The 14119-nt window shown below is 31.3% G+C and overlaps 1 protein-coding gene across 1 annotated transcript; it reads right to left on the bottom strand.

The window, feature by feature from the left end:
• Window positions 1-1759: 1759 nt before the first annotated feature.
• On the bottom strand, window positions 1760-8210 carry LOC111676649 (golgin subfamily A member 6-like protein 22). Its single transcript, XM_046952227.1, has 2 exons — window positions 8053-8210; window positions 1760-4503 (listed from the first exon to the last, which is right to left on the bottom strand). Exons 1-2 carry the CDS (start codon window positions 8062-8064, stop codon window positions 2449-2451), a joined length of 2067 nt encoding a protein of 688 aa, XP_046808183.1. The 5' UTR covers window positions 8065-8210; the 3' UTR covers window positions 1760-2448.
• Window positions 8211-14119: the final 5909 nt, after the last annotated feature.

Here is a 14119-nt window from a genome sequence, read left to right as displayed (position 1 = left end):
GCTATATTCTATCGGCCATCTGACATTTTCTTGAAAATAAGATTTTGATGACAAAACTATCCTGCGCCAGTGACATAAATTTCAAAAGAAAAAATCTGAATGCAAAACTCTCTATCCAACTCTCTATCTCTTACCCAAAAATTGCTGAAATCGGTTTAATAGTTTCGAGATATTGCTCATTATGATACATATTTGATTAATTGTATTGCCGTGTTTAGCCATATAACATTGATTTTGTACCAAAACCTCATAATCTATTGCTTTTTAAACAATTTGGTTTATATTGCTTCATTAAATTGCATAAAATATAATATTTATTGATATTAAATCAAATAAAAAATTTATATTTCTATGAAAAAATCTCTATCTGATATAAATTTGTGAATCATTTTTCAAATAATGCAAAATTTTAAATTCTTTTTATACCACGATTTAGAATATGGTCGAACCGAAGTGCTTCAAATTCGGATAAAAAAACCTATGAATTTTACATTAGCGATTTCATTGGAGGGATGTTGTTCATTTTTGGCAACTCTGAATAGCATCTAATCTTAATTTAAGAAGCAGTTAAAATCCGATATTTGGATGTCAAAAATAAAACACATTCTCTTAATGACACTCTTATGAAAATTTTACTGCTTTTTTACCAAAACCCAGCAAAAAAAAATGCGATTATATATTTTTTGCTTTTAAAAGTAAGGAAAGAGATGTTGAAAAGTCACTACAATTAGCATATTCGAAGAACATCTAACTTTGGTGAAAAACCAATGAAATTAACAAAAGCATGTCATTGAAAAAATTCGCTTTATTTTGACATCCAAATATCGGATTTTTATTGCATCTATGAATAAGATTAGATGTAGTTCATAGTTGTCAAAAATGAACAACATACCTCCAATGACATGCTTATGTAAAATTCATAGGTTTTTCACCAATTTTTTAATCCAATATGTCTAAAAAACAAACTTTATGTGGCCAAAAAGGGTTAATTTATAAGCTTTTATACCTAATATATATTTTTTGAATTATTTCTGTTATTCCTCTATATATAGAGCATTATTGATAGTGTTTTTTTCGAATATTTGAACTTCGTTAATTTAATTTAATTTTAATTTTAATTTTAATTAATTTTAATTTTATAGTTGTTATTTTAAACATAAGACTTTATACTAATGCTATGTATACACGGTTGTTAGATCTTAAAAGGTTGGAAGTAAAATGTGAAGAAAATGTCTAATAATACTGTCAACTAACATATTTTGTATTGCAATATTTTAGGTAATGCTTTTTCTGACAACGTTGCAAAAGAAAATTTGTAAGTTCAGACGGTTATTGGAGATTTTCTGAACATTTTACTGACAACGTTGTAAGATCTGACATGTGTATCACATCTTTAAGAATAAAAGTAATATTTATTAAACATGACCAACAAATAAATAATATTTCTTAGTGTACCATACACTGAGAATTCACAAATTTGCAAAATTTTATTTTTGAACTCCACATTTCATGGGTTAAGAATGTTCAATTTGAATAAAATTTGGAATATATATTTTTTATCTGATCTTAAATACTCTGAAAATACTTTGTTTAATGTGTGCAACAGTTAATAATTAATACGAATTTTCTAAAATTTTACAAAAATGCGATTTTTCCGAAATGAGAATTCACAAATTTGCAAAATTTTATTTTTGAACTCCACATTTCATGGGTTAAGAATGTTCAATTTGAATAAAATTTGGAATATATATATTTTTTATCTGATCTTAAATACTCTGAAAATACTTTGTTTAATGTGTGCAACAGTTAATAATTAATACGAATTTTCTAAAATTTTACAAAAATGCGATTTTTCCGAAATCCGCAGAGTTCAAATCGCAGGTTCACCTAAACTGTAAGAGTTATTTATCTAATTTTTTTCAACGTTTTAGTCACTTATCTGTTATCCATAAATCCCCATGAGATCTTCCAAAAATTTTAAAATTAGTTTAACAAAGTTTCATAAAAACTGAAATTGGAGATTTGAAACGGTCGTTGAAAAAATCAAACTTTTTTGACCAAAAAGTACGCGTTATCATATACGGACTAAACTATTCGAGTAATTATTAGTATATTTAAAGTTTAAAAATGTTTTTTTAGAATACATCTCAAATATAAATAATTTTTTTTTTGTCACATTTCGAATTTATGTACTGTGGCCTAGGGAATTTGCAATAACTTGAAAAGTTTTTAATCAATGAAAAAAAAAAAAAAACAATATTTTGTTATATTTTTTAATATACCCATGACAGCGATATATTTTTGAATACGACTTGTAAGGTGAATTAAAAAAATTTACACTATTTCAGATACATATACTTATATAATACTTAAATTTATAATTATTTAAACTAAAAACTTCGTCGGACAAGTATAAAGTCTGTAATGAATTTTCATAATTCTGAAGGCTTAATTGTCTGGCGCTGCTAAAGAGAAACCGAGAGGTTGCTGAAAGGGCATATGATGATATTGGAAGAATTGAAGAGGCAACGCAATTGGTTGTAACGGCGACACAACTTGGTAGGAATTGGTCGACGCTTGCGTTTGCATATCCGAATACGGCACCGACACAGATACGGTCTCGCTTGCAGCAGGTTCAACATCTGGAACATTTATTTGGAATTTTGGATTTGTTTTGGGCGGAACTGCCACTTCTTGGTTGCGGCTTTCTTGGTGGCAGAGTTCATGAGATATCGATAAAGAATTTTGTTGTTGCTGCAAGTGATGTTGCACCTGATGATGATGCTGCTGTTCTTGTTGAAGTTGCTGCTGTTGATGGTGTATTTGTTGATGTTGCTGCTGCTGTTGGTGTTGCAACTGTTTAATTTCTTGCTGTTGTTGTTGAATTTTCTGCTGCTGTTGTTGTTGAATTTGTTGATTTTGCAATTGCTGCTGCTGATGTTGTTCTTGTTGTTTTTTGTAACCAAAATTATGAATTTGTTGCTGCAGCAACTCCGCACGAATAGCAGATGATTGTTTTTGGGCTTCATTTTTGTGATGACTGGTTACTTTGGGCTTGTGGTTTGATGGAAAAACGGACAAGTCATGCGCATGATGATTGTAATGCTCTATTTCGTGGCTGTGCTCGTAACCTTTATGTTCATGATCAACGAAGTCGTCATCGTTGTGCTGCTCATTTGGTCCTTTTGATTGTATGTAAACCGGAACTTTCTTTTCTACTTCCACCTTATATGGGGCAGGTACTACCTTTTCCACTGGATATGGAACTGGCTTTTCAACGTGAATAGGTACCTTAACTTCCACGGGATAAGGGACACGTTGTACCACAGGATATGGTCTTGGTACGGCAACAACTTGATTTACTATCTTTTCCACTGGATACGGTTTCGGAACATGGACAATTTTTTCTACTATTTTCTCTACGGGAACATGGACTATTTTTTCAACTGCATATGGTACTCTTTTCTCTACTGGATAGGGTACCTTTTTCTCCACAATCTTTTCGACCGGCACGTGTACAATCTTCTCCACAATTTTTTCAACTGGATATGGTTTGGGAATATGAACAATTTTCTCGACAATCTTTTCGACCGGTACATGAACGATTTTTTCCACTGGATATGGTACCTTTTTCTCTACAATTTTTTCAACTATTTTCTCTACTGGATATGGTACTTTTTTCTCTACAATCTTCTCAACCGAATATGGTTTGGGTACGTGTATTAGTTTTTCGACTGGAACTTTAATGATTTTCTCAACAGGATATGGCTTTGGCACATGTACAATTTTTTCGATAATCTTCTCTACGGGAACATGAACGATCTTCTCCACTGGATATGGTTCCGGTACTTTCTTAATGATTTCTTTCACATGATTGTGATGATGATGGTGGTGGTGATGTTTTACCTTGACTTTCTTATGTTTTTCCTCTTCTGAGTGAAAATTTTGTGTTTCTTCCGTTATGGGTTCATTAAATTTTTGTTCAGCTTGAAATTCAAGTTGTTCTGTGGATTCGGCTGTTTGACTGTCTGCCGTTTTTTCATTTTTATCTGCAGGAGTTTCTTCTTTCTCTTCGATATGTTCGTGAGTCTCTTCAAAGGTATGATATACCTTTACCTCTTCACTAGGTGAGTTTTGAATATTTTTAATATTCTCGGTGACCTGGTTATGAACAGGTCTTTTATGTCGGGGTTGCAACTTTAGAATAACATGTTTTTTGCGACGATTTACAGGTTTAATTAAAGCTGTTTGTCGAAACCTTTGTGAACCACGTTTGCCTCGTGGCGCATTGGCATTTGAGTCAGGATGAACCTTAACTTCTATCTTGCCAGATTCTTGGGCATTTAAATCTTTACTAGATGTATAAATTTCTTGCTCGTCATAGTTGTGATGATGAACATCGTATTCATTCTCTTCAGTATTCGAATTATCGTTCCTTCGCCTTTTGGCAAGCGTATTGTCGGCGAAGAGTAGCAAAATCAATAGCACCGGTAGACCGATTTGCTGTAAAACATAGAGAGAGAGAATTAAATATTTGAGAATAATAATTAACAATATACTAAAGTATTGAATTGAAGTTGAGCCTAAAATTTAATATCTTAATATCTAATCTTTTAGGGACTTATCAGAAATGCCTAATTTATAACACTCCTAACTAGCCATTGAACTAGTTTTTATCCAGCTTACTTCACTTCATTTCACAAATTTATTTTTTCTCCATTTCTGTATTGGTTTTGTTGTTAAGCCTATTTATGATTGAATGATTTGCGTGAATTTTCAACTTTTCTTGTTTTCCTTTTACTTATTACACTAAATTAATAGAAATTAACTATGTTATTAAACTTGTTTTGAACCTACATTTTTATCTTACAATTAAATATGCCGTTGCTAACTGCATCCCACGTCATCAACGTTTACTGTATACAAAGATATGTATGTTCGATCGCATACCAGACAAAATATTTCGGAAACATTGGAATATTAATCCCAGATAGAATGTTTATGTTAAGCGGAACATAAGAGCAAACACCTGTAGGAATTCGTTGCTACACTGATGGCTCTAAATTGTGGGACAGAATGGGCTTAGGGGTTCTTTATGGAATAAAGAAATGACATCTTTCACATACATTGATTGGAAAATTCTTAGGAACTACGTCCAAGAAACTGAACAGCGGAATTTAATACATTCAGCGAATACTATAGGGTTTTTGATTTTACCAACATTTTCCATGCAAAGGAGCATGGCTAGATGTATTTCTATCAAACTAACTTAATTTTACTTATGAAGTTGAAACCGAATTTCCATAAATAATGTCGTTTTGTGAACTTTTTTGAGGTCCCGAAGAAACTGGCCAAAACTGATTAGAAAAAGGATATTCATGTGGCCACGATATTGAACTTGTTGGACGAATATACTTTTTCGCAAAAGCGAAAAACCTCAGTATCAAACTTGTTCAAACCAATTGCAAAATATCTTAACGTTCATTATTCTTCATTCCCTTGAATCGTCCAGTCTTTTGCTCCAATTGTATTGTTTTAATATGTAATAAGTTTTAGTGGTGTCTAAAGCATTTGACATTATCAAGCTTTTGCTGAAATTATATACAAATATCTTAGGAGTGATATAGTTTTTGATGTGACATCTTTCACGTAAATTGATTGGAAAATTCTTAGGAACTACGTACAAGAAACTAAACATCGGAATTTAATGCATTCAGCGAATACTATAGGGTTTTGATTTTACCAACATTTTCCATGCAAAGGAGCTCACAGCAAGCCCCACTCTCAGGCTAGATGTATTTCTATCAAACTAACTTAATTTAACATATGAAGTTGAAATCGAATTTCCATAAACAATGTCGCTTTCTGGACTTTTTTGAGGTCCCGAAGAAACTGGCCAAAACTGATTAGAAAAAGGATATTCATGTGGCCACGATATTGAAGTTGTTGGACGAATATACTTTTTCGCAAAAGCGAAAAACCTCAGTATCAAACTTGTTCGAAACATTTGCAAAATATCTTAACGTTCATTATTCTGCATTCCCTTTAAATCGTTCAGTCTTTTGCTCCAATTGTATTGTTTTAATATGTACTTAATAAGTTTTAGTGGTGTCTAAAGCATTTGCCATTATCAAGCTTTTGCCGAAATTAGTTTCAAATATCTTAGGAGTGATATAGTTTTTGATGTGACATCTTTCACGTAAATTGATTGGAAAATTCTTAGAAACTACGTCCAAGAAATTGAACATCGGAATTTAATACATTCAGCGAATACTATAGGGTTTTTGATTTTACCAACATTTTCCATGCAAAGGAGCTCACAACAAGTCCCACTATCAGGCTAGATGTATGTCTATCACACTAACCTAATTTAACTTATGAAGTTTAAACCGAATTTCCATAAACAATGTCGCTTGGTGGACTTTTTTGAGGACCCAAAGAAACTGACCAAAACTGATTATAAAATGGATATTCGTGTGGCCACGATATTGTAATTGTTGTACTTTTTCGCAAAAGCGAAAAACCTCAGTATCAAACTTAATCAAACTATTTGCAAAATATCTTATTTTTCATCATTCTGCATTCCCTTTAAATCGTCCAGTCTTTTGCTCCAATTGTATTGTTTTAATATGTAATAAGTTTTAGTGGTATTGAAGGGACCTTCACTATCGCCATCATTCACTATGTTTGTATTTATGCAGGATCACATTCAAAACTAGCCATCTGTTCGCGGTGGCTACCTCTCACAGGGACGAAGTTTTTGTTAAGGAAACGGAAACCAAACTCTAGGCATCTGTCAGGTTTGTTCTGGAAACATGTTACTCATACCTGCAGTTGAAGAGTGGGAAGATAATCTTGACTCAGGCATAATAAAGATATTGCACAGTGACTTATAAGGTAAGATGTTCTAAAAGACCCAAGATGATCTACCCCTGCAAAGAAGATTGTGAACAATTTAAGGTCTAAAGTATTGTCCATGTATAATCTTTGTAACAATTCGTAATGGCAATGTTACTTCTGTTGCAAAGAAATTGCATAATTGTAAAAATCTGAGGTATTTTTGGTAAGTTCCCTTTCCACCACATCCGGTATACTATTCTGTTGTGTGCTCCTTAACCAGTGCCTCAGGTGGTAATCCAAACCGACACGGATTACCATCTGAGGCACTGGTTAAGGAGCGCACAACTGGTCCAATAGAGGCCTAGGTGTATTTATTCGGATTTGATGTATATATGTACATCCTTCTTTCAAACTAACTAACCAACGGCTAAAATGACATTTGTGAACCGTTGTTCTGGACTGTCTATAACTGCTTCAACTTAATTTGTTAACCCTCCGTCATGCGCATGTATCTGGCTAGATATTTTACGAATTTAACTGTGATTTTAATATATTTCTAATTTGGTTAGGGGTTTGAGTCTCCAGGTACCCTCTACAAATATTGTAAGATATCGTAATATTGTTACTAAAATGGCATATTTTTGTATATGCCACGTAGCGCATGTATCTCGCCAGATACGTGACTATCGGAACATGTGCATGACGGAGGGTTAAGAGTGTACCTGTATATTGAAATTACAAGATTCCCAAACTCGTCTAAATTAGTTAGGAATCATATTATTAAAGGGAATACGAGTGGTCTGGGTGAACAGTATCTAACACTTAAAAAACCTAATATGTTTTATTTACAAAAGCAAAGTTCCCAATAGACACCACAATAACAAATGTCATAATGAAACACCATTAATATTTTACACGTTGAGACAATATTTAGTTTAGTTCCATCACACATACATACATAGTTTGAATATTTAACAAGAGAGGCTTGACAGCAATCTCCTTTCTTTTACATAAAAGTCTTTAAATTATAAATTTTGATATTTAAATCAATTATTTTCTTTAATTAGTTTTTTCACATCACTTTTATTTGATTTACATAAAACATTTTATTAACATTTCGTTTTGCACTTTTTAAATTTCCTTAAGGAAATAGTGTACTCTGTATGAATAATTATTATACACGAACACATTTGTAGATTGGATCCATCTTACCAGTAACTTCATAATTGTATCCTTTTGAAGTTTTGTTTTGCTGAAAATATGTGTGTGTGAGTTGCTTCCGCTTTACCTGGCGACGTATTCCGTTATAATCCGTTTGCTGTTCGTGTTAAGTTTAAACTGAATTATGCAGCTTAAATGCTTCAATATTTATAACTATTGCAACATTATTATTTAATATTTTCATTAAATATTTTAGTAACTATTTCTCTGTTTTCTTTTTCGCACTTTATATGTGTGTTAATTTTCTTTTTAAGCTTGTATACATATATGAAGGTTTAAAAGTAGAACAATTATTTAAAAATTGTGTTTCATTTTGTTTTTAAATACTTTTTTTTAACAAACACTCTATACTCTGGTCGTCGGAGTGTAACCCGGTAAAACAAATATATCAAAGAAAAGTATAGTTTTTAAATGGAAATGTTTTAATGGTGAAAATGTGGTACTTTTTTCAAAAAAAAAAAAAACGTTAAATTTTTGGTATAAACTTTGTTTAATAATGATTAAATAATGCTAAAAGTATATGTCTCTTAACGCATACGATCTTAATGGATTTGTTATGTTCTATTCGCTAAGTGATGAGCAATGTCAGGCTTTCAAATTTGGCCTAAGTCTCACAAACATTCATGAACACTTTAGAGATGTTCGATCGTTTTTAAACTGACTGAAACTTCCTAAATTGGTAAAATGTTATTTATTAATACTGAACGTCTTTCGAAATCGAAAAAAAATTTATTGTTTTTTAAACTGACTGGAACTTCCTACATTGGCAAAATGTTTGATGATATATGTTGATATGTTGAATTCTTGCGAAATCAAAAAAGTGTTAAAAATACTCAAATTAGTTTTCCCTTTTATTGCTGTTGGTGCAAAATTGAAAATTGCATTTATCATCCCTGACATCACTTTACTTTTACAATACATTCGCATAATATATTATCGAAAATATAAAATATTACAAACCTTGTAATGAAGCACAAAAATAGCAAAAGTGTTTTTCTTTCGATTTGCTCTTCATTCCATATTTGTTTGTCTTTCAAGTGCAAGGTAAATTTCGCAGTGAATTAAAGTTTAATGGTGCCGATTTAATTAGTTTTAAGCCTCATCTTTAACTGAATCGATCGCGTGTTACTTCATTACAAATAAACACAAAGCACACATGCGCACGTACTTGCATACATGCATAAATTGTATGCTTTCGTTGAGCTACTTAAAAATTGTAATAAAAGAAAAAATCGTTACATAAGAGCAATTACATTGTTTATGTATTGAATTTTAATATAAATGAAAAGCAAAAACCAACATAAAAATATAAAATTCGAGTAATTAATAATACGACAAAACTATGAGAAAGAAGTATTTTAAAATTACAAAATTAATTTATCTACTAACTACATACATATATACCCAACAGTAGGCAAACGAGGGCAGTTTTTAAAGTTATAATTTTGAAAATCAATTTAAAGAGTGGCAAAAACTAATTTTAACCACTAGTTCATTTTAAATCAATTTTCAATGACGGTACTTCGACATTTTGAATTCACTCTGTCATGTCTACAAGTTGCAGATAATAGTTGAGATTAGCAACTAATGCTGAAACATATCCGAAATCTTTAATTCCAAGTTTAGGTTATGTATTTTCATCAAATGCAAAGTTTCCGGGCCTAAGCCAATATTTGGCCTGTTGTGAGCTCCTTTTTAATGGAAAACCCTTATACATATGTTAGTATTAACTGAGGACGATAATACGTCCGATGTTCAAAGACTTAATTCCTAACAATCTCTTAATCAATGTTCGTAAAAGATGTTGTATGCGAAATAATATCACTTTCAAGATATTTGGATTAAATTTCGGCGAAAGCCTAACAATTGCAAAGAAAGAGATCCATAATTCCATTGTATTCTTTACCCGCTCTACATTAATCTGAATCTGCACGTTAAATTTCTATAGTTGTGACCGTGATACTAACCCTAGACTTGCTCATTTTGAAGATTTTTATCGTCCTGTCATTATTAGAGTCGCCCGTAGGATCTTTCTAGTTAAACCTTCTTCTGACACTTATTTTAAATTCTTCCCTTGCTTTGTCAAATGGTTTTTCGTTCGTCAGATAAACTACCCAAAGCTCCATTCCCTTTAAATCTACTACTACTTCTTCCGGTGGACTGGTACTCATATAATGTAAACATATATCTTTCAATGCAATCAATCACAGATTTAACTTTATCATATGATATCGGTCTAACATATCGCCTAACATATTTACCATTTCGACATTGCTCGGACTTTTGTCTGAAGAAATTGTGGTATATTTCTATTTCTGGGTCTTCAATTTTAATGGGTATTTGATCTGCATGATATTCTATCCGGGATCAGAGTTTCAAAACGTTTGACATATTTTGTGTCTGGTATGTGATCGGGTGATTTTGTATAGCAATTCAATGTGTCCGGTATACTTTGATGACATATCCAATATACGCTTTTAGCCAGTTCGCCTTGTTTTCGTTCGTTCGGTCGTTCCCTACCCTATTTCTTATTTTCAAAAACTTACTCTAAGTACTTATTTGTCGATGACAGCAATATCTGTAATTGAATTATATCAATAATTGAATAATTATTATAGACCAATCTCTTTAAAGACTGTGGCAATGAGTCATAATAAGGATGAATCGCTCAATCTCGATTTGATAAAATTCTGAATGGTTTCAGGTTAACAGAGTTTATTTTAACGCCCGTGTAGAGAGAGACAGCGTTCAGGAAAGGGTAACGGTTTTTATTGGTGACTATATGATATTCATCGCTATTGATTTACTGTAGCGCCGTCGTATTGTTCACTGATCTATCAATATTATAATGGATTGTGATCTTCTGAAATTAGTTAACTTGTTGCTGATACACTCAATTTTTACACAATGGATGTATTTCATCAAGAACACATCCATTTTAGGTTGATGTATTATTCATCTGTACATTTCGTTTGTGAAACAAACTTTTTTTCCCTAATAGTTGCAACACAATACACTGCATAAATAGGCGTAATCCCCTGATGCAAAAAAAGTATTATGATTTTTATCGGCGCATACTAAAGTTTTTTACAAAGTACCAGATCTTAGAATTGGGTTACAGTTAGATATCTCCAAAATTGGCTATATCGGTTCATAATTTCTGTAGATTAGTCACGTTTTTATTATCGCAAAAATATTCTTCTTATAAAGTATGTTATTGTTTAAAGACTTTTCATATTACCCTCGTAATGAATGTGTCTATTTGTAGTTATCCCGGTACCATATGGTTGGTTGAACAAATCGCTTCCTATTCCAAATTTGACTGCTGTCGAACACAGTAGTTTGCAATCCCTGTATTAACTACAAAGTTGTGTGTGTTTTTTTTGTAATTTCAGACACAAACAATAACAAATATTGTTCATGTGTATGTAGGCGTGTGTGTGTTAATTAAGGAGGAATTAAATTAGCACACAATACATACAAGTTTCGTTAGTATATGATTTAAGTTTTTCTCATTTCTTATAATTTTGATTAATATTCAGTTTCCTCAATTTTAGTTTTCGTTTCATTTCTGTGTTTTTGTTTATTTTGTATTTTTGGTGTCTAGTGTTATTGTTACGTATACATGAACAGTTAAAAGAGTTTTTCCTTTTCAAACATTGTTAAAGTTTCATGAAAAAATTTAATTATCATTCAAAACACTTGTTAAGTTTTAAACATTATTGTAAACTCAACTTTTTTTGGGGTAAAGAAGTGATCAGTTTTGACGTACATATATAAATACATATTTCTATTAAGTAGTAGTAAAAATCTTATTTTAATAATTATAATTATGTACTCAAAACAGGCAGACAAAAACACGTTATTAAAAATTATCTCTTAATTTTTTCAAATTTTTACTTGATTAATTTGTATATCCTTTATATAATATGAATCTAGTCTGCCGGGACTATAAACTAGTGGTGTCAAATGTATCATCAGACTTTCAGAGTTTCAGACTTTGTCTTGTCCTTGTTATTGATGAGGATCCCTTCGGTGTACACGTGTACACTATATTTAGGGAAAAGTTCCATTGTCGAAAAAGACAACAGATACCCTTAAGAAGAGTAAATGTGGGTTTAAGCGTTAGAAATGGTTTAGTATCAAACGTATAAGACACATATATATTTAATAGAAGGGTAAATAATGGACCTAGTCTACACGTATATGTACAAAAATATTAAGGATGATTTTTTCGTGTATGTTTTCTGAAAATTAAAGATTGTTGTATTCAAAATACAGTTCTTAGTTAAATATATCTTATGAGAACATCATGAGATAATATAATATCATATATTTAGATCCAGAACACATTTCCAAGAGTAAACAGGAAGAAACTTAATAAGAAAGACAAAAATTTCTACGTTAACAGAACCATGCTTCCTGGGCAAAAAAATACCGGTGTCAGACAAAGTTAAGTACTTAGGTGTAATCATTGACGGAAATTAAAATGAACAAGCCACATTGATGATAGTATCGGAGCTGGGCGATATGTAGAAAGACTATAGACATAAAATGGAGTCTTTATAAAAGTGTAATAAGAGTCAATAATCTGAAGGACTTCTTTGGACAAAAAGTGTAATATCAAACTGCCACATCGAGTTCAGCGAACATGCTCGAGGGAGTTAACTTGATGAACACATAACCATTAGACGCAACGACAACTAAATTAAAAATTCAAAAAATTTTAGATTTTTGCCGTTTTTTTGCCCAAAATGTGTCTTAACTCTTTTATTAATAAAATAAAATTTTCTTTAAGAACATATAACAATTTTATAATTTTGTAAAAGGTATCTTTACGCAGAACGCTTTGGCGTAAAAAACTTGTCCTATTTTTTGAAAATGTTGCCACTGCGTCCTTCCGAATATGACCTATTTTTTATCAAAACTTCAACTTTGGGCGACATGTTCTAAAATCCCAAAGCTGGGATCAGAAAACTGAAAGCAGTTTTGGAAACCTCAATATGTTTTCTATTTACTCCAAATGTATTTTCCCAGCCCTGAAAGAAATGTGGACCCTATGGGCAAAAATGTAAAAAATCCCATTTTTGGGATTTTCATTCCTATTTTTGGGAAATGCCGGATGCCCTTTGACCTTTTCAATTTTTTTTTTGCATTTTCTTATTTGAAATGACAAATTTAACAAGCGTTGAAGATTTCATTGAGTTTTGTTCATAAATAAAGATTTTGTCATATATTACATATTTGTTAAGTTTCTAAAAGTATGATTTATATCAAAATTTTAATAGGGTCGCAGATAGCTACAACAATTTAGTCCATATTTATCCCTTAATATCTTTTTTTAGTTAGATATGGAAATTCTCGACCCTTTACAAAAAATTTCAGGCCAATATCTCAATTACATTCAAAAATATATTCATTTAAACCTGTGTCCTTTAATTTCATATTTTTCATATTTTAGTATTAAGTATGACAGAACATACATTTGGTGTTGAATAAAATATTTGGACAATTTTTAAAAATTATTTAGTTAATTATTTTATTAAAGACTATAACATTGTATATACAATAAAAAATATAATTTTATTATAAGCCACGCACAACTACACCTAAATCACCCCACACAAACCACCTTTCCCGCCCACCGAAATATAAAACACAATTTAATACAATATCATCAGTTAGTATAATAGCTTTTTTATTTGAACTGTTTATCTTAAACATAATACAATTAATTCTTACAACCTTCTTATATAGTTAATTCCTAACACTACTTATTTTCTATAAAATAATCTGTCATATCGGTTTACATATCCAGAAGGTAATATAAGTCCTTTAAATATTCCTCCTTTTGAGATGATAGAGTTTCATAACAAATCCATCTTTTTCGCATAGTTGAAAGAACAGGATCAGAAGATAGAAGTAAACTATTAAAAATATCTTCATTCTGTGATTGCCTGGAGCATTTTCTTGAGCTGAAAAGTTGAACATACTTAAAATCTCATATCCTCGCTTTCTGGGCTTCTTCTGTTAACTCTCCAAGTGGAAGAATATTCGA

Source organism: Lucilia cuprina, chromosome 2, assembly GCF_022045245.1.
Source record: "Lucilia cuprina isolate Lc7/37 chromosome 2, ASM2204524v1, whole genome shotgun sequence".
In the NCBI taxonomy this organism is placed as follows: domain Eukaryota; kingdom Metazoa; phylum Arthropoda; class Insecta; order Diptera; family Calliphoridae; genus Lucilia; species Lucilia cuprina.
Note: the sequence above shows the minus strand (reverse complement) of the source record. Positions and strands in the feature narration are given on the sequence as shown.